Source organism: Pongo abelii, chromosome 2 (genome assembly GCF_028885655.2).
Source record: "Pongo abelii isolate AG06213 chromosome 2, NHGRI_mPonAbe1-v2.0_pri, whole genome shotgun sequence".
In the NCBI taxonomy this organism is placed as follows: domain Eukaryota; kingdom Metazoa; phylum Chordata; class Mammalia; order Primates; family Hominidae; genus Pongo; species Pongo abelii.
Genome location: NC_085928.1, coordinates 6,246,132 through 6,265,869, shown reverse-complemented (window position 1 = coordinate 6,265,869; position 19,738 = coordinate 6,246,132). Strand labels below are relative to the sequence as shown.

At 52.0% G+C, this 19,738-nt stretch overlaps 1 protein-coding gene across 2 annotated transcripts in view; it reads right to left on the bottom strand.

Annotated features, from left to right (window-relative positions):
* FBLN2 (fibulin 2) overlaps positions 1-19,738 on the bottom strand; it is a 92,089-nt gene that overhangs the window by 15,143 nt on the left and 57,208 nt on the right. Inside the window, exons 3-9 of one of the 2 annotated variants that reach the window (XM_024244484.3) lie at positions 15,013-15,124; positions 13,545-13,674; positions 9,142-9,322; positions 5,041-5,250; positions 4,306-4,419; positions 3,490-3,591; positions 1,403-1,543 (exon numbers count right to left, since the gene is read on the bottom strand). In XM_024244484.3, coding sequence (XP_024100252.1) covers positions 1,403-1,543; positions 3,490-3,591; positions 4,306-4,419; positions 5,041-5,250; positions 9,142-9,322; positions 13,545-13,674; positions 15,013-15,124 — 990 coding nt within the window. The remainder of the gene's footprint in view (positions 1-1,402; positions 1,544-3,489; positions 3,592-4,305; positions 4,420-5,040; positions 5,251-9,141; positions 9,323-13,544; positions 13,675-15,012; positions 15,125-19,738) is intronic. The other variant, XM_024244485.3, reaches the window with a different exon arrangement.

Sequence of the window (19,738 nt, the reverse complement as noted above, 5' to 3'; positions counted from 1 at the left end):
GAGCCTGCGTACCCAGGCACTGTGAGAGGGCAGGGCATCATGGGAGGGGTGCTCGTGGGCCCTGGTGGGATCCGCCTTCCCAGACATACACACACGGACCCAACCCAGACAGGAAGAGCTGGCCGGCTGCTGGCAAGCAGGGTCAGGAGGCGCATGTTGTGCCGACGGCTAGAGGCCTAGGGCAAACATGTCTGCAGCAGGCATTCAGCCCAGCACGATGGGCCCATGTGCCCAGTGGTGAAAGGCGAGGAAGGAAGGGGATATGTCCAGGCTGGACATGGTCCCCAAGCACAGAGAAGACAAACGGGGCTCTGGTCACATGCCCTGAACGCACTATGTTCTGATCCTACTTCTAAACCTTTATTCAAGCTGTTCCTTCCACCCTGTATGCCCTTCCTGATTTCCAAATGCTAACCCAATGCCACCAGCTGGAATGACCTCGCCCTCTGCGCGTGTCTCTGTGATGGCATTTACCACAGTCTACCCCGAGTCCCAGCTACTTTGGGTCTATCTCCGTTTGGGACCACAAACTGGAGGACGACAAGGGTTTACAGTCCTCTGAAAACATCAGAGGCTGCAGACATGTACGCACAGAGCACTCCCAGAGCCACGGCGCCTGGCCCACATGGGGCCTAAGAGAGGGGAAGGGAGAGGCATCACTGAGCACCAACCTGGGCGATGTGCAGGCCAGGTGCCGGGTATGAGCCCTCATCCAGTCCTCTGGCCCCACGGTCAGAGGGGAGGAAAGGAAGGCTCAGAGAGGAGAGTTCCGCCGCTCAAGGTCACATAGCAAAGGAATGCCAAGCTGGTATGCGAGGCGGGCTCTGCTGGACCCCAGCCTCCATCCACCAGCCTCTGCGGGGGACCCTGGGGAAGGCACGTAGCTGTTGTAGCATGCTCACGGTGCCCGGGGTCTGTGCTACCCCGCACACATGTCACACAATCATCAAAAGAGGATCAACAGCCTCCTTATTACAGATGAGAAAACCATGGCTGGGGGAAGACAAGTCATTCATCCAAGGCCACAGAGCTTCTGGGGGTCCTGCTTGGCTAGGCCTCCGGCCTCCAGACCCCACACGTGCTATCCTGCTCCCAGCATGTCTGACCCCCTCATTTTCCTGCAGCCCAGGTGGGGTCCATGATCCACCAGGCCACACATCCAGTTCCCTGACACAGACACGTCCCTGGGGAAAGCAGCCTCCGGGTGGAGCTGGCAGCCAAGCGGGACAAGACGCCAGGACACAAGGGCACAACATGGAGCACGGGGGTGGGGGGTGCCGGCTATGCTGAGAGCTCACATGCAAAGGGCAGGCCCTTTGGCATGTGGCCACAGTGTGGCGGGCTTGGCGTGGAGCAGAGCGGAGAGCTGTGACGGCAGGTGGCAGGCGGGGCCCTGGCTTACCCACGCACTTCCTGTGCGCATTGAGGATATAGCCATCAGCACAGAGCACTGTGTGGTTGACACAGTAGAAGGATCCCAGGGTGTTCACACAGAACTGTCGCCGGCTACAATCATGAGCACCCATCAGGCACTCGTCTTGGTCTAGTGGCAGCCGCAGGAGGAAAAACAGAAGGACTGTTAGAGGGACATGGGCTGCCACGGAGCATCCAGTGACAGGAGAATGAGACCTAGCAAGGGGCGGGGGCCTGCCTGAGGCCTCCCCGCCTGACTGTGTAGCTGGGCCTTGGGCCCAAGTCTGAATGTGCAGAGCTGGTCCCCACTGCCCCAGTAAGGACGGTGGCGAGGTGAGACTCAGAGAGGGTGGGTGGCTGCCCACAGTCACAGTGGGGACAGGACCAGAGGCTGCCTCCCGTACGCACTCAATACTTCCCACATCCACAGGCGCCAAGAGAACCATGCCACCGAGAGCTTGCAAAGTCCAGTACTTAGGGGACCAGGCCAGCCAAATAAACCAGGGAAGGGCCCACAGCGGCTCCAGGACACTGAGTGTCTGTGCTCCATCCAAAAGGGGACAGGGGTGTGGGCCCCATGTATGCAGATTTCACAAAGTTTCAAGAGAAACCTGAAATCTGGAAGTGTTTTAATCATTCTTGTGCTCAACATGTTTGGAACTCACTTGATTATTTCCAATGCAGCAGAGTTGAGCAGCGCTCCTCCGCAGAGCAGGTGCCCCTCTGAATGCCCATTGCAACCTGGACCCCAGCTTTCACTGCCAGGGCTTCCAGAGGAGGGAGGGGGTCCTGGGGATACGCAGACATGGGCTAGGCTGCATGACCAGCATAGGCAGAGGGGCCTCACAGGACTGGGCCCAAAGGAGGCCTGCCCCAGAAAAGATGCAGCCCTTACATCTTCAGGGCCCTGGGAGATGGGGGGCAGGGCCCAGAGAACCCAGCACCACCTGGACCTGAGAGCTGCCCCCAGCATCGGAGAGGAAGGCCTGCCGGTCACTGCCACGTCATGGACCCTGGGCAAGTCTACTGTCCTCTCTGGGCTCGTAGGATGGTGTTTGTTCACATCAGAACACAGTCTCGGCTGGGGATGGACATGGGCTTTCAGCTTCTGGGAGGGATGTGGGTATTCATCCAGGCAGACTTGACTCTGTTCTCCCCCGGACACCCACCAGGGTCTCATCTGAGCCAGAACTGCCGTATTTCCTAGACTCTGCATACTCCATTTCTGTCCTGCCCCCAGGCAGGAGGTGGAGTCTTGAGACCTCTCAGCTTGGTTCTTCAGAAGCCATTCACTGTGGGAACCAACCCAGCAGGTGCTGGATCCAGTGGCCTCATTTTACAGTGGGGGGTCCTGGCCCACAGAGGCCCCACAAAGACAAGACCCAGACCTAGGCGGGGCCACAGGAGTGAAAAGAATGTGATCCTTGGACAGCTAATCATCACCAATGTCCTTTATTTGGGAACAGATTCAGCCAGGCATTCCTGCTGTCCAGCCTCCCTCCCACTCCCCATCGGGGACACTTCCGGCTGCCCTTAAAACAACCGGCATTGCTTCCCCTTCCCCCTCTCCACCCAGGCCTGGACATGGCTGCACAGACCAGGGCAATCCTCAAGGGCAAGGTGAGTGGAGGTGGTGTCCACGGACCAGCAGCATCCATATCACCTCGTTAGAAGCACAAATTCTCAGGCCCACCCACCCAGACCTATTGACTCGATCTTTGGGGATTCGGCAGAATCTCAGGACTGCCTGTTTGACCCAGGCCTCCAGGGACTCAGGTGCACACTCAGCGGGAGAAGCACTGCTCCAGGAAATGCGGAGCAACACCATGTGAGGAGTCCGGGCCCTGTTCCTATGCAGCCACGCTGCAGGCCCACCCTGGAATGCATGTACACACTGCATGTATGGTGAGAGGGAGTGACTGTTTAACCTGCTCCACTGGGGGTGCTCATCACAGAAGCCAAGACTTTTCCTGCACAAACTCAGCAAGTTTTAAGTCCCAGCCACCCCCACCTGGAGGCCCCCATCACAGGCCAACTCAGGTTTGCACAGGTAGGAGGGCACCCCAAGGCACTCACCTTCACAGGACACGCCATCCGCCATGATGGCATAGCCGGGAAAACAGGAGCATATGGCTGAGCCCCCAACAGTGCTGCACACCTGCTTGCAGGGTCCATTGTCTGGAGGAAACCACACAGAAATCAGAGACCACCAGGCCCTGGCCTTGGTCCACACTGGCTCATTCCCCATCCCTGGCTCTAACCTACTAGTGAGACACAGAAACAAGGCCCCTTGGAGGCAGGGAGGCTGAGAGACAAGGAACCCCACTCCTGGTCCTTTTCACTGGTTCATCCATTAAGTCTGCTCCAACACCGTCTGGCGTCGGGGATGACGTTCTGTGTCTACCTCCCCCACCACTCGGATCCCAGCCCATGCCTTCAGTGACAGCAAGAACAGTGAGGAGATGGAGGAGAAGAGAGAAGGAGGAAGAGAAAGAGAAGGGGGCAGGGAAAAAAGCAGGGGAAGGGAATGAGGAGAAGAACAACAAAGAAGAGGACTCTCCACGCAGCACTGAACACAGCCTCCACAACAGGTCAGCAAACCAGGATTTGAATACCTTAACGTTACAAGAATGGAGACAAAAAGCAGCTAACTGGCTTGTTTGGGGTCACACACCAGGCCCTAGGCTGCCCCCACACCACATCTCCCCAGTGACTTCCTCAGCTCCTCACTCAGCCCCGGGTAAGCCCATCATCCCCAAAACAGAAGCACATCCTTTGGAGGGGCCATCTTGCACATACCTAGCACCAGACAGCTCACCACCTGCAAGCAGCCGAGACCCACCCCCCCTGGACCCTGGGCCCTGTCCTGGAGACACCACCCCCACTGCTTACCTTTGCAGGTATTGGGCTGCGGCAGTGGCAGCGGGATGGTGTTAGAGGCCACCTGGGAAAATTCTGACTTCAGTGCAGGCTCCTGTGGGGCTTCCGGCTCTGGAGGGTGACCCTCTGTCATGGGTAGAGCAAAGTGGGGGGTTGCGGGGAGGTCTCAGGTCTTCAGCCAGGCCTCAGGCACTTCCAGGCACCTGCCCTTCTCACGCAGGGCACTGACATTTAATTCCCCCCCACCATTTCACATGAGAGTTAAATGAGGTTTGGAGTGTGCATATACCTTGGGAAAGATCAGTCTCAGCTACTGGGGGCAGAGGGGGTAGAAGGAAAGGAGACAAGGAAGAAGAGAGGGGGGGAAAGGAAAAAGAGTGTCTGGATTAAAAACCAACCAATTCTGGGACCAGTGGCTGGGAGGAAATCCCTCAGGATCACCATGGGCCCAGCACTGGGGAGATAGCTGGGTTTTGGTGAGAGCCTCTGTGGCCTGAGCCTGTCCCTGCACTCGAATATGGGACAAGGTGCCGGGGCCAGGTCCCTGCAGATGGAGCCCCAGGAAGAAAGCTTCTATCTTTCCTGCCTCACAAATCCCCCATCACTGGAAGCCTCAGGCTTCTGTGGGTTCCAACGTGTGGGGTAGCAGGAAGTGAAGGACCCCACAGTGTGCACCCCAGGAATGCCACACCCCCTGGCAAGATCAGCCCTTCCCATAGCCCCTGCCCTGGCCATCAGGGCCCTTACCTGGGCGGCAAGTGCGGCCATCGTCCTGCAGTGAGAAGCCAGGAAAGCAGGCACAGTGGTAAGAGCCCACAGTATTGATGCAAAGGTGCTGGCACAGCTCTCCCGGGAGGAGAAGGCACTCATCCTGGTCATCGCCCGGCAGGCTGTTGGGCAGCTCGGCCTCCGTGCCCAGTGACAGGGCCTCTCGGCCCGCCATCTCTGCCTCTGAAACTAGGACAGGGGTTAGAGCTCAAGACAGAGCCAGCTTGGTCAGAGTAGGTGGCTGAGACCAACAGCTTTGGTAAACTAGTGCAGGTCCTCATCAAGACCTCTGTGTGTCCAGCAGACAGCAAGGATGGATGAAGCAGGATGGATGGGTAGGTGGGTGGGTGGATGGGTGGATAGATGGATGGACAGATGGGTGAGTGGGCAGGTAAATAGATAGATGGATGGGTATAGATGGATGGGTAGATGGATGGGTGGGTGAGTGGATGGGTGGGTGGATGGGTAGATGGATGGGTTGGTGGATGGGTGGGTGAATGAATGGGTGGGGGGGTGGGTGGATGAATGGATGGATGGGTAGATGGATGGGTGGGTGGATGGGTGGATGAATGAATGGGTGGGTGGATGGATTGGTGGATGGATGGGTGGATGGATGGATGGATGGATGGATGGATGGATGGATGGATGGGTGGATGGGTGGATGGGTGGATGGGTGGTAACTGGATGGGTGGATGAATGAAGGAGGATGGATGGATAGATGGATGGGTAGATGGAAGGATGGGTGGATAGATGGATACATGGGTGGACGGATGAATGAGTATTTGGCTGAATGGACGGATGGGTGGGTGGATGGGTAGATGAATGGATGAATGGATGGATAGATGGATGGGTGAGTAGATGGATGGGTGGATGAGTGAATGGAAGGATGGGTAGGTGGATGGATACATGAGTGGATGGATGAATGGGTGTGGGCTGAATGGATGGATGAGTGGATGAATGGGTAGATGAAAGAGTGGATGAGTGGATGGGTAGATGGATGGGTGGACAGATAGACGAACAGATGGATGGATGGACTGGTAGGTAGATGGATGGATGGATGGATTGGTAGGTGGATGGATGGATGGATGGATGGATGGATGGATGGATGGATGGATGGATGGATGGATGGATGGATGGGCAAATGAATGAATAGACCTCAAGCAGTAAGAATGAACCCATCAGAGCCAGGTCCAAGTCTTCATCACTGAGTCCCCTACAATAGGACAGGGTCAGATCCACAAGGAAGCTCTCACTAAAGTGTTACAATGGATTCAGACCCCTGACCTCAGTGACATCAGGGAGGACCATCCTTAGCAGCAGAAAGGGCTCCAAATCTGGGCTCCATTGGATCAGATGTGACCACTGACCTGGGCCTTCCCTAGCTGGGTCAACTTGGGCAGCACTAGGCCTCACTGTGCCTCCAGATTCTGGGATAAACCCATCTCCCAGGGTTGTGCTGGGGAGCAGGTGAGAGTGGAAAAGAAGGCTCCTGAGGCTCAGCTGCCTTGGGAAGCTCTTTGTATGACAACTGTGGGGAAAACATGCAGCCAGGACTTCAGGGGGAGGCTTACAGCCCCTCTAAGCTCTGTGCCAGCCCAGGGCCTCCGCCCTTCCCACCCCACCCAGGCAGCAGAGCCCACAGAGAGAGTAGCTGCATGAAGTCACGTCTGAGGAACGTGTTTCATATGGAGGGTGTTTACATTAAGCTGCAGCCCAATCAGTCCCAGCCGGTGCCTCCAGGCAGGGCCATGATGGCTGGCGGTCTGGCCCTGCAGAGACTCAGCACTGCAGGCAGGCTGCCGACAGACCTGGACCCAGGGCTCTTCCTAGCACACCACAGGCTAGACAGTACCTCCAGGATTCAGGCTCAGCTCACCCTCACCAGCATCTTCCTCACAGGAGGAGGGAGCATGGATCTCTGGCCAGGATCGTGCCTGGCTCTGTTGCCCACCTACTCCCTTCCACCCACCTGCCCTTTGACTTTTGAAGCCGGACTTCCTCCCAAACTCTACCTTCAGCCAGACTCTTCTGGGTACTAACCTGGCCTTCACACCAGTACTCAACCAGCCCCCTTAGAGCCAATCTCAGCAAGTAGCACTTCCTGGGACTGGACTTACTCTCTGTACCCACATTGGATTGGCGAGCGTGGTTGGTACATCTGTTTTGGTTGATCTGCCCAGGCCTGGCCTGGTCCAACCCCCACACACTCACCCCTGCCTCACCCTGATGGGAGATCCAGGTATCTGTTCTCCCACCTGTACCACACAGGATATGAGCTCTTCCTGTAGGATCTCCTGAGCCCTGGCACCTGTGGACAGCAGGCATCTTAATCCCTATGCACAGACTTCCGCCATCTTGCATTATAGTAACAGAGAGCTGGGTCAATTGGAACCAAGGCTGACTGGGTCTAGATAAAACTCAGGGCAGCAGGAAGACTGGGGCAGAAATGGGAGTCATTAGAGCCAAGGTGTCCAGTCCTGGCTGTGCCAAAGACCCAGCATGTGCCTGGGGCAAGATCCTGCCCTTCTCTGGGCCTCATCTTCCCCCTCTGAGCTACTGAAGCATGGCAACGGTAACAGCAACAGTGGTGGCAATGCTGAGTGCATCACTAGGCACTGCCAAAAGCCCTTGACAGAAATCCTATCATTCATCCTTGCATTGAACAAGGTAAAGAATACAAGACCATTTGACAGATGCCACAGTGAAGGCTCCAAGAAGGAGCCTTCCTTCTGTGTGACCTGCCCCAGGTAAGCAAAGGAACTAGGATTCCAACCAAGTCTACCTGACTCCAGAGGCCAAGAGTTTAATCTTGATACCAGGACCTCATCTGTGGCTTTAATTTCCACTCCATGAAGTGCCCAGGACAAATCCACAGGGGCCCCAGATGACGGTCCATAGGAACAGCGAAAAAACTGGCTGGTGGTTCTGGAACCCACCTGGACATCTGGTCCCCAAACAGTTGAGGCTGAACATGTGGACACCAACAAAGCAGGCCTGCCAGGACTCTCATGGCGCCAGCCCCAGGGCCACCAAGGCCCATGTACACAAAGGACACCTGCTGACTCACTGGGGGACCCTCATCAGGCTCCTGCAGACCCACCAGGCACAGAGGAGGCTAATGGTCATGGGTCCAGGAGACAGCCCTGGCTAGGGGACAGGGACTGGACATGGAAGCTGGAACAGTGGCTACAGCACAAGAAGGGAAGAAGAAGGGGGTGACACCAAGGACAACGAGGATGGATGCATGGATGGATGGATGGATGGATGGATGGATAAGCAGATGGATGAACAGACAGATGGGTGGGTGGGTGGATGGATGGATGGATGGATGGATGGATGGATGGATGGATGAATAGATGATCAGACAGATGGATAGATGGACAGATGGACAGATGAATGAATGAATGGATGGGTAGGTAGATGGATAAATGGATGGATGGATAGATGGATGGATAAACAAATGGATGGATGAGTGGATAGTGGATAGGTAGATAGATACATATATGAATGGATGGATGGATAGATGGATGGGTGGGTGAGTGAATGGGTGGATGGGTGGGGAGGTGGGTGGGTGGGTGGATGGATGGATGGATGGATGGATGGATGGATGGATGGATGGATGGATGGATAATTGGGTGGGTAGGTGGGCGGATGGATGGATGGATGGATGGACAGATGATGGGATAGAGGATGAATGAGGGAGTGAATGAATGGATGGAGAGATGGACAAGAGGATGGGAGGATGGGTGGGAGACAAGTGCAATGGATGGAAAAAGAGCAGACTGATAAGTGGGTAGGGAGGAAGATGTATAGACAAAGTAGATAGGGAGGAAGATGTATAGACAAAGAGAGGGGAGGGTGGTGAGTGGACAGTGAAAGGGTGATGGGTGGTAGTTGGTGGTTAAGTTGGTGGAGTGGGTAGTCCACAGAAAACAATGAAATCACCATCCTCAGAACTCTGTTTAGAGCAGAACTTGTGTCTCAAGCCACAGGTGATGATGGACCCAGGGTCCCCACAGAAGGCCAGAGGTCACCCAGCCTTCACCCTATATGCCGCAGCCAGGGAAGGGCAGCACTCACCTCTCCGTGGTGCAGCTGCGGGCTCTGGAGGTCGGCGAACTTCAGGTACTATAAGAGGCTCTTCACCCTCACAGCAGGAGAGCATGACATGATCGCAGGGATAGCCCAGGTTGGGATTGGACTCACACGACTGGCCCTCGGCCCGTACGCGGAGGCCCAGGCCACAGCAGTCACAGCATTGCTGCAGGGAGAGACAGTTATCACTGCCCAATCTCCGGCCCCAGCCTGGAGCTAGGCTCAGGGGAGGGACTGATAAATGGAGATGAATTCACCATTATCTCATCTCCTCTGCCAGACTATGCGCTCTCCCAGGGCGGAGGGGTCCTCTGCCTCTATTTCCCAAGTCTGGCACGGGTAGGACTAATGTAAGTCTTTTGAAACAGATAACAAATAAATGGCCTTTTGTGGAAGGAACTATAACCCCCCCAGCCACACTCATTATCCCCTCATGTTTACTAGCAAACCCCAATTCTATTCAAGTCAGTTAAAAGATGGCATTTCCCAGGGGCCTTTGCAGTTAGAGATAGATTCACTCAGCGGAGCCTTTAGGAGGGCTTTAAACTGGGGATGACTCTACTTGAATCAAGTACATCGTTTTTGCTCCCCCTCTTTCTCCTTCTTGGAGCACATATGTGATGGCTGGAGCTTTAGCAGCCAACTTGGGCCACGAAGTGACCCTGAAGATGGAAGCTACAAGTTAAAGATAATTAAACATTAAAATAGAAGACTAGGTTCCTAAAGATGTAGATCTACCCTAGCCCAGGCTGCTTTTCTTCAAAAATAAATTGGTTTTATTTCTTTTAAAATACAGTGGTATTTTGGTTGCAATAACAGCAACAATTATTCAATCTTTTCTGTGTTCACTGTCTTTGCAATGTGATATTGCAGCTGCTTCTGTTAAGAGAAAGTGTGTATTTCCCAACCTCTTGGTTGTGCCTTCTGTCTTGCTTTGGCCAACAGAATGAGATACACATGATGGTGTGCCAGTTCTTAGCCTAGGCCTCAAAAGACCTTGAATGCTTCTATTTATTTTCTTGGAACTCTGCACATCCACTAACTGAACAGGCCCATGCTAGCCTGCTGGGGGTTGAGACACTGCAGGGAGCAGAAACAAGTCATCCCAGCCAAGGCCAACCTAGGTCATCTAGCTCCAGTGGAGCCGTCAGCTGACAGCAGCCACATAAGCAAGCACTCACCCCCGCCCCCAGGATCAGCTGAGCATGGCTTGGGTCAGCAGAAGTACTCAGCTGACCACAATTTCATGCATTAAGCCAGCAACAGGCCACTAGGTTTTGGATGGTATGTTACCCAGCAACAGCTAACTGATACTCTATTCTCGCATCTCTCAATGTTGAACACTTCCCACTAATGAAGGCCCATCACATACTTAACACTTAGTTTGCATTATCTCTGATCCCCACAACCACCCAAAAAGACATGGATTAATATCCTCATTTTATAGATAGAAAAGCTGAGGCTCAGAAAAGAGAACTGGCTGGGCGTGGTGGCTCATGCCTGTAATCCCAGCGCTTTGGGAGGCCGAGGTGGGTGGATCACAAGGTCAGGAGATTGAGACCATTCTGGCTAACACAGTGAAACCCCGTCTCTACTAAAAATACAAAAAAATCAGCCGGGCGTGGTGGCGGGCACCTGTAGTCCCACCTACTTGGGAGGCTGAGGCAGGAGAATGGCATGAACCTGCGAGGCGGAGCTTGCAGTGAGCCGAGATGGCGCCACTGCACTCCAGCGTGGGTGACAGAGCAAGACTCTGTCTTGAAACAAAGAAAGAAGAGAAAGAAAAGAAGGAAGGGAAGAGGAGGGAAGGGGAGGGAAGGGGAGGGAAGGGGAGGGGAGGGGAGGAAAGAAAGGAAAGAAAGAAAGAAAGAAAGAAAGAAAAGAGAACTGGTCCAGGGTCAAACATAAAGACGGAAAAGGGGATTCTAAACCTTTCTAGACCCTGTCAACAGGGTCCTCTCACTAATACTAGTTGTTTTAAGAAAAAAATTGACCCCAAGATGACCAAAATTGAAGTCAAAATCCTCTCCCAAATGCCAGAACCATCCAGCGGTCTCTGTCACCATCACCCAGGCTTGAGACCTTGGGCTTCTTCAATTCCTTCCCCCGCTCCTCAATCAGGATAAGGTCTCTTCTGGAAGGTTTCCTGAAACTGTGCCACTGTCTTAGTTTGCCCTCACCTCTGCTGTAGACAGCCAGCTATCCATCCCAATGTCTGTTTCCCTTCTTTCTCATGTTCAATGGGGCACCTGACCTCCCAGAATAAAGACACTACATTCCCTAGTCTTCCTTGCAGCTAGATGTAGCCAGGAGACAAAGCTCCAGCCAATGAAATCTAAGCAGAACTACAGTCCGCTCTCAAAAAAGGGAGCTCTTCTTCTGCTCATGTTCACAGCAGCATTATTATTCGCAATAGCCAAAAGGTGGAAGCAACCCAAGTGTCCATCAATGAATGGACAGATACAGAAAATGTGGTCTGTCCACACAATGGAATATTATTCCACCTCAAAAAGGAAGGAAACACTTATATTTGCTACATATGGCATGGATGAACCTTGAAGACATTATGCTAAGTGAAATAAGCCAGACACAAAAGATCAAACACTGTGTAATTCCACTTACATGAGTTCCCTAGAGGAGTCAAACCCACAGAGACAGAAAGCAGAATGGTGGTTACCAGGAGCTACAGGGAGAGGGAATGGGAGTTAGTGTTTAATGGGAACAGTTTCAGCTTGAGAAGATAAGAAAGTTCCTTGGATGCTTGGTGGTGATGGCTGCATAACAATGTGAATGTGTTTCATGCCACTGAGCTGTGCACTTAAAAATGGTTAAGACGATCAATTTTACATCATGTGTATTTCACCATGATCAAAAATAATTTAAGCTGGACGCAGTGGCTCATGCCTGTAATCCCAGCACTTTGGGAGGCCAAGGTGGGTGGATCATTTGAGGTCAGGAGTTCGAGACCAACCTGGCCAATGTGGCGAAACCCCATCTCTAGTAAAAATATAAAACTTAACCAAGTGTGGTGGCGTACGCCTATAATCCCAGCTACTCGGGAGGCTGAGGCAGGAGAATTGCTTGAACCTGGGAGGTGGGGTTGCAGTAAGCCGAGATCGTACCACTGCACTCCAGCCTGGGTGACAGAGACTCTGTCTCAAAATAATAATAATAATAATAATAATAATAATAATAATTTAAAACAAGGGGGCTCTCCTGCCCCTTTCTGGAGTTCATCCTGGACCAAGAGGTGGCAAATGAGAGCTGGCAGGACAAGACCACTATGCCTGTGTCCCATTCCTGATGACCATGGAGCCGCTCACTCCTCTAACTCAGCCCTGCCTTCCTCCAGCCTGCAGCATATGAGAGAAAAGCCAGTGTTCCAGGAAGTTTTCCATTACTTGTAGTCAAACTGACACCCTGTCCCCCGGTGGCCACCATGAGCTCTAGTACACAAACTGATCTCCTGCTGTAAATCCTTCCCACAGCTTTACAGACACTCTGCTTGAAGCCCAAAGCTCTCAGCATTTACTGTCCTTTATGTTCCAGCCTGAGGACTCCTGGTGGCCTGTCTCTACTGCTGCCAGACCACTGGACCACACACCCCATTTCCCAACGTCCTCGCCTGTGTGTTAGCTCACACTGTTCTCTGTACCACTGCTGCCTGGTGGGGTTTTACCCCATCCCAATCCCACCTCCCATGTGGGAGAAACACTCTCAATAACCGGTCCCCACAACTGCCAGAAGACACCCTCAAACTCTCCATGGGGTCCACCTCACTCAGAGTCAAACCACAGTCCTTCCGATGATGGCCAGGAGCCCTGTCATCTCTCTGGGCTCAGCTCCACCTGCCCCCTGTCACTCGAGGCACTCTAGCCACACAGCCTAGACATGCCAAGCAGGCTCTCATCTCTGCCTGAAAGCATCTCACAGACATCCCCCACCCCAGGCATTGCAAAAATGTCCCCTCCTCAGTGAGGCTGTCCCTGGCCCCTGTCAGCTGATACTGCAGTACCTCCCCAGCCCTGACACTGCTTATCCCGCCTCTCCTTAGGTTTTCCTCCTTAGCACAACCACGCCAGGTGCTGACATATTCCTCATGATATTCCTCTGTCTTCCTGGCCAGAAAGAAATCCCCAGGAGGGCAGAAATGCCATCTGTGTTACTCATTGCTGCATCCCTGATGCCCAGGGCACACAGTGGCACTCTAAAAATATTCTGTGAATTAACTGGTCAGTATAATAACTGATAATGTTTTCTGCACAGATGAACAGTCCTTCCACCCCAAGGACAGCCTAACTTCTCGGGCCATGAGGACCTTCAGGCCCAGGCCAGCCTCCCGCCCCGCCCCGCCCCACCCTGCCTTGAAGACCACAGGTCAGGCTTGCCTTGTACAGGGAGACGCCGCAGGTGTCATTGTCCTCAGCCCCACAGGTCTCACCCTCCTTGGCTCCCAGGACGCCAGCCATGCAGCTCTTCTCCTGCAAGTAGGAGACACAGCAGTGCCTCTGGGCTGTCCTGCAACAGAGCGGGTAACTCAGCCCCCAATCGCCCACCCCATCCTCCCAGAGTGGAAAGTGAGTGAGGCTCAGAGGAGGGAAGCCCTGCCCAAGGTCCACAGCAAGGGAGCCGGTGCAGGTGGCAGAGCCGGCACAACCTCCACTGGGTTGCATGGGTTTCATTTCTTGGCTTAACCAAGAAGATGCAGGCCTGGGTCCCACTGGACTTGGAGATGTGTGTTTCTGACCTCTGAGAGAGAGGGGTTGGCATCAGAGTCCCCACCCCCACAACGTTCGGGGAGGACAGAGAGACCCAATCCCAGAAAAGGCTGACAGGTCAGCCTGGAGGAGCACAGCCTCCGGGTCTCTGGTCACTGCCTGCCAGTCACTGTTGGGCTGCCTGGGGCAGAGGTGGCTGACGAATCAGCTGCAGAGGCCAGAGCCAGGACAGGGCGGCGGGGATTATAGGGGACAGGGCTCAGCACCCCCTGAAGTGGGGCACATCCACAAGAGGGATGGAAGCATGCACTAGGACCGCTTAGCCCCAAACTCCAGGGTCCCAGTGCTACATGCTCTAACTCCTAAGTTGCCCCATATTGGTAGAATGACTGAAGGGAAAGACAAGGTTAGAATATAAATTTTTTTTATAGGAAGCAGAGTGGTCTGGACATTGGGAAGCATGGGGTCTAATCCCGGCCATGCTGCCAGTGAGCTGTGTGGCTTTGAGTGAATCACACTGCCTCTCTGCACTTCATCTTTCTTATTTGGAAAAATGAGTAGGTTAGACGGGGTCCCTGGAAAAAAAAAAAGCATGAGCAGCTGACCAAGAGCTCTCCTGGACCTGGAAAAGGGAAGGCATGGGGATAAAGGATTGCTTTGCTGTGGTATCAGAGTCACAAGAAACAACCAGCACAGCAGCAAGGGAGCACAGTGAGAGGCCAGCCTCCTGAAGACCCAAGGGTAGCAAAGCGGAGAAAGGAAGAGGGCAGAGGAGAGAAAGCCCGAGTGGCATGAGTGCGGCAGCAACTGCAGCATGTGGTGAGGGGAGCACTCGACTATTCCTAGGGGATAGCACTCCTTTAAAACTTGTTTCAAATTGTACATTTCTCGAATCTTGCTCACTAGACCAGCTACCAATTTATGTGGCTAGTTTGTTCCTAGGCCCAGTCTTGGACTTTCCACCCCTGGAGAAAGCCTGGCCAGATGGCGCACGGCAGCCACACCCAATCACCCTTATGCCCCAGAGACATGTGAAGGTGCACTCTCTCTGGGCTGCCTGGGGCCTGGGGTCCTAGGCAAGCAGGGTTCTGGAGAAGGCAAATGGGCAGCTCCGCCTGCTCCAGGGAGCCCACCCTACCTGCAGACGTTGCCCTCAGTGCCACTCTCAGGGATCTCCAGGCACTCGTCATTGTCGATGGCCCACTGCTGTCCGGCTGCGCAGCAAGTCTCGATCAGGTCCTTGGTGGAGCCTGTGGATAGCAACATGAGGCAGAGTCACCATTCAGAAGTCACCAAGTCCAGCAGATATGCAGGGGCCTGTCCAGGTCTCCTTTACTGGGCAGGCAAACTCATCCACCCCTGCTGCTGTGCATGCTGGTCGCTAACAGCTCACAACACAACTGTCTTTGGTGAACTGTCTGTGAGGTGGAGTCCTCCCTATGGGGGCTGGGAGGAGCCCAGCCGATAACAGGCTAACATGGGGCTAGAGCTCAGCCCCCACTCTCAAAGCAGCCAGTTCTGTGGGGGCCACTCACACTCTAGAGCTCCCACAGGGTCAGACCTCACGTGGGCCACAGCTTTGTCCACCTCTCATCCCTCACTCCTCAGGGAGTTTCTCCTGAGAGGTCTCCCCAGATGAACCAACACATGCACAAGACCCCCCAGCTCAGGCTCTGCTTCTAAGGAACCCAACCTAAGATGCTAAGACAGGACAAGAGATAAGAAAACAGCAGCAGTGGCAGCAAGGGAAGTTTAAGCTCACTCAGGAAATTCACAGAAGGTTCATGTTGAATACACACTTGACCCCTGGAACAACACAGCAGTTTCTTTCACCTCTGCAACCCCTCAGACAGCAAGACCAGCCCCTCCTCCTCCTCCTGAGCCTACTCAGCCTGAAGACAGCGAGGATGAAGACCTTTATGATGGTCCACTTCCAATGCATGAATAGTAAACATACTTTCTCTTATGATTTTCTTAATAACATTTTTTTTTCTCAAGCTTACTTTACTATAAGAATACAGAATATAGGCTGGGCGCGGTGGCTCATGCCTGTAATCCCAGCACTTTGAGAGGCTGAGGCGGGCAGATCACGAGGTCAGGAGTTCAAGACCAGCCTGGCCAACAGAGTGAAACCCCGTCTCTACTAAAAATACAAAAATTAGCCAGGCACGGTGGCAGGCACCTGTAATCCCAGCTACTCAGGAGGCTGAGGCAGGAGAATTGCTTGAACCCGGGAGGCGGAGGTTGTAGTAAGCCGAGGTTGTGCCACTGCACTCCAGCCTGGGTGACAGAGAAAGACTCCGTCCTGGGGAAAAAAACAAACAAACAAACAACAACAAGAAAAGAATACAGAATATAGTCAGCCGGGCGCGGTGGCTCACCCCTGTAATCCCAGCACTTTGGGAGGCCTAGGCAGGAGGATCACCTGAGGTCAGGAGTTCGAGACCAGCCTGACCAACATGGAGAAACTCCGTCTCTACTAAAAATACAAAAAATTAGCCAGGTGTGGTGGTGCATGCCTGTAATCCCAGCTATTCGGGAGGCTGAGGCAGCAGAATCACTTGAACCTGGGAGGTGGAGGTTGTGGTGAGCTGAGATCACTCCATTGCACTCCAGCCTGGGCGATAAGAGTGAAACTCCATCTCAAAAAAAAAAAAAAATACAGTATATAATATATATAACATATAAAATATGTGTTAATTGACTATTTGTGCTATCAGTAAGGCTTCCTGTCAACAGTCAGCTATTAGTTAAGTTTTTGAGGAGTCAAAAGTTACATGTCGATTCTTGACTGTTAGTTGGGTCAGCACCCCTCACTCCTGAGTTGTTCAAGGTTCAACTGTATTTGCGACAGGGGAGGGTGGAAGGAGTGAAGGGTAGGGGAGAACGTCTTAAAACTCAAAGGCACAGGCTATAGGTTACAAAAATTAATGAATTTCATTACCTCAAAATTCAAATATGTATAACAAAGAACTCCATGTACACATATAATAGACTGCTGACATATTAAGAGATGTTTCTGGAATGTCCAAAACTGACAAGGAATTACCATCTACAAAACATAATAAACTCCTGAAAATTAACAAGAAAAAAAGAACTCCAAAGTAAAATACTCCTTAGGCCAGATGTGGTGGTTCACGCTGTATCCCAGCATTTTGGGAGGCTAAGGTGGGTTCATCACTTGAGCTCAGGAGTTCGAGACCAGCCTGGACAACATGGCGAAACTCCAACTCCACAGAAAGTTAGCCCAGCTACTTGGGAAGCTGGGGTGGGAGGATTGCTTGAGCCCAGGGATGGGGAGGGGGGTTGGAGGTTGCAGTGAGCTGAGATGGAGCCACTGCACTCCAGCCTGGGCGACAGAATGAGACTCTGTCTCAAAAAATAATAATAAAATATCCATTAAACTGGAAATATGAGAAAGAGTGAGAAATGCCACGCAGAGGTGGGGACCCCCTTCTCTCCCTTAGTGCTGTATTCCTCCACACTGCTGCATGTCCGTGTGTCTGGGGTGAGAGTGGAGACTGCGGCCAGCTGGAGAGACGTGGCACCACTTGTACAGTTAAGCACACGCATCATCGAGGACCCAGACGCTCTGCTCCTGGTGTCTGTGCCAGGGAAGTCCTCACCACAGCCCATAGCACAACCAGTACAAGGATGCCCATGTCAAGTGTTATTTGTGGAAGGGGGTTGGGGACAGCCTGGGTGTCCATCACTCGGGGGGAAATTGAGGAAAATCTGGGGCCATGCTACATGGAGGAGCTGTCAGAAACAACAGACTGGATACACACACAGCAGCATGAGCTGGACACACAGACACACAGAAGTGTGGAGGAACACAGCACTAAGGGAGAAAAGGAAGAAACCAAATCAGTTCTACTACACAAATTTAAACTATTACACATAAAATAACAATGCATACTTTGCAAGAACACATGACAGCAAAAAACACACTGATGAGATGAAACTGTCAGCTATGCAGATGGAGGTGGTGGATGGGAATGGAGAAAGAAGATGAAAGGAAATAAAATATTAATATATAAATAAAACAAGAGGCTTGCAAAGAGGATAATAAGAGCCATGCCAAGAAATGAGAAGTGTAATTAACCCAAGCGTTTGCCCCTGAGGTCTAAAGTGACATTCCTAAGTCAAGTTTATACAGAATGCCTAGACATTCGTGCTGAGGACAACAAGTAACAGATGAGTGCCTCTGAGCCTGATGGGCCTGGGTCCACATCTCAGCGTTACCACTGACAGCCGCTTCTCCTCCCTATGGACTCAGTGTCCTTCTCTGTATAAGGACTGAATGGCTGTGTAGGTGCTAAGGCCCACAAAGCCCTCTAAATGTCCTGAGCAGTTCATCTAAGGGCACAGGGCTGAGGGATAGATGCCATGAAAGACGGCACCTGCACACTCCAGCAGGAGCAAGAGCTCACTGAGGGTCATCAGCTGCATTGCCTTAGCAGGCACGGCAAGTTACCAAGCTTTCCTAAGTTTTCATTCCTTTTCCATAAAACAGGGAAAACAGCTTCCATCACAACCTGTTACTGTTCTGCTCTGAGGCACCAAGAGGAATGAGAACTGGTGTCTACCAGAAGCACATAGCAAACATCATACTCAATGGGGGAACATTAGACACATCCCCCACTGAATTATTAAATATTACAAAAATAATGCCCACGGGCCATGCTACTGTATAGCATTGTCCTGGAGATACTAGGAAATGCAGTACAACAAGAAAAAAGGAGGCTGGCTCAGAAATAATGCCACACATCTATAACCATCTGATCTTTGACAAACCTGACAAAAACAAGAAATGGGGAAAGGATTCCCTATTTAATAAACGGTGCTGGGAAAACTGGCTAGCCATATGTAGAAAGCTGAAACTGGATTCCTTCCTTACACCTTATACAAAAATCAATTCAAGATGGATTAAAGACTTAAATGTCAGACCTAAAACCATAAAAACCCTAGAAAAAAACCTAGGCAATACTATTCAGGACACAGGCATGGGCAAGGACTTCATGTCTAAAATACCAAAAGCAATGGCAACAAAAGCCAAAATCAACAAATGGGATCTAATTAAACTAAAGAGCTTCTGCACAACAAAAGAAATTACCATCAGAGTGAACAGGCAACCTACAGAATGGGAGAAAATTTTTGCAATTTACCCATCTGACAAAGGGCTAATATCCAGCATCTACAAAGAACTTAAACAAATTTACAAGAAAAAATCAAACAACCCCATCAAAAAGTGGGCGAAGGATATGAACAGACACCTCTCAAAAGAAGACATTTATGCAGCCAACAGACACATGAAAAAATGCTCATCATCACTGGTCATCAGAGAAATGCAAATCAAAACCACAATGAGATACCATCTCACACCAGTTAGAATGGCGATCATTAAAAAGTCAGGAAACAACAGGTGCCGGAGAGGATGTGGAGAAAAAGGAACGCTTTTACACTGTTGGTAGGACTGTAAACTAGTTCAACCATTGCAGAAGACAGTGTGGCAATTTCTCAAGGATCTAGAACTAGAAATACCATTTGACCCAGCCATCCCATTACTGGGTATATATCCAAAGGATTATAAATCATGCTGCTATAAAGACACATGCACAAGTATGTTTATTGCGGCACTATTCACGACAGCAAAGACTTGGAACCAACCCAAATGTCCATCATTGATAGACTGGATTAAGAAAATGTGGCACATATACACCATGGACTACTATGCAGCCATGAAAAAGAATGAGTTCACATCCTTTGTAGGGACATGGATGAAGCTGTAAATCATCATTCTCAGCAAACTATCACAAGGACAGAAAACCAAACACTGCATGTTCTCAATCATAGGTGGGAAC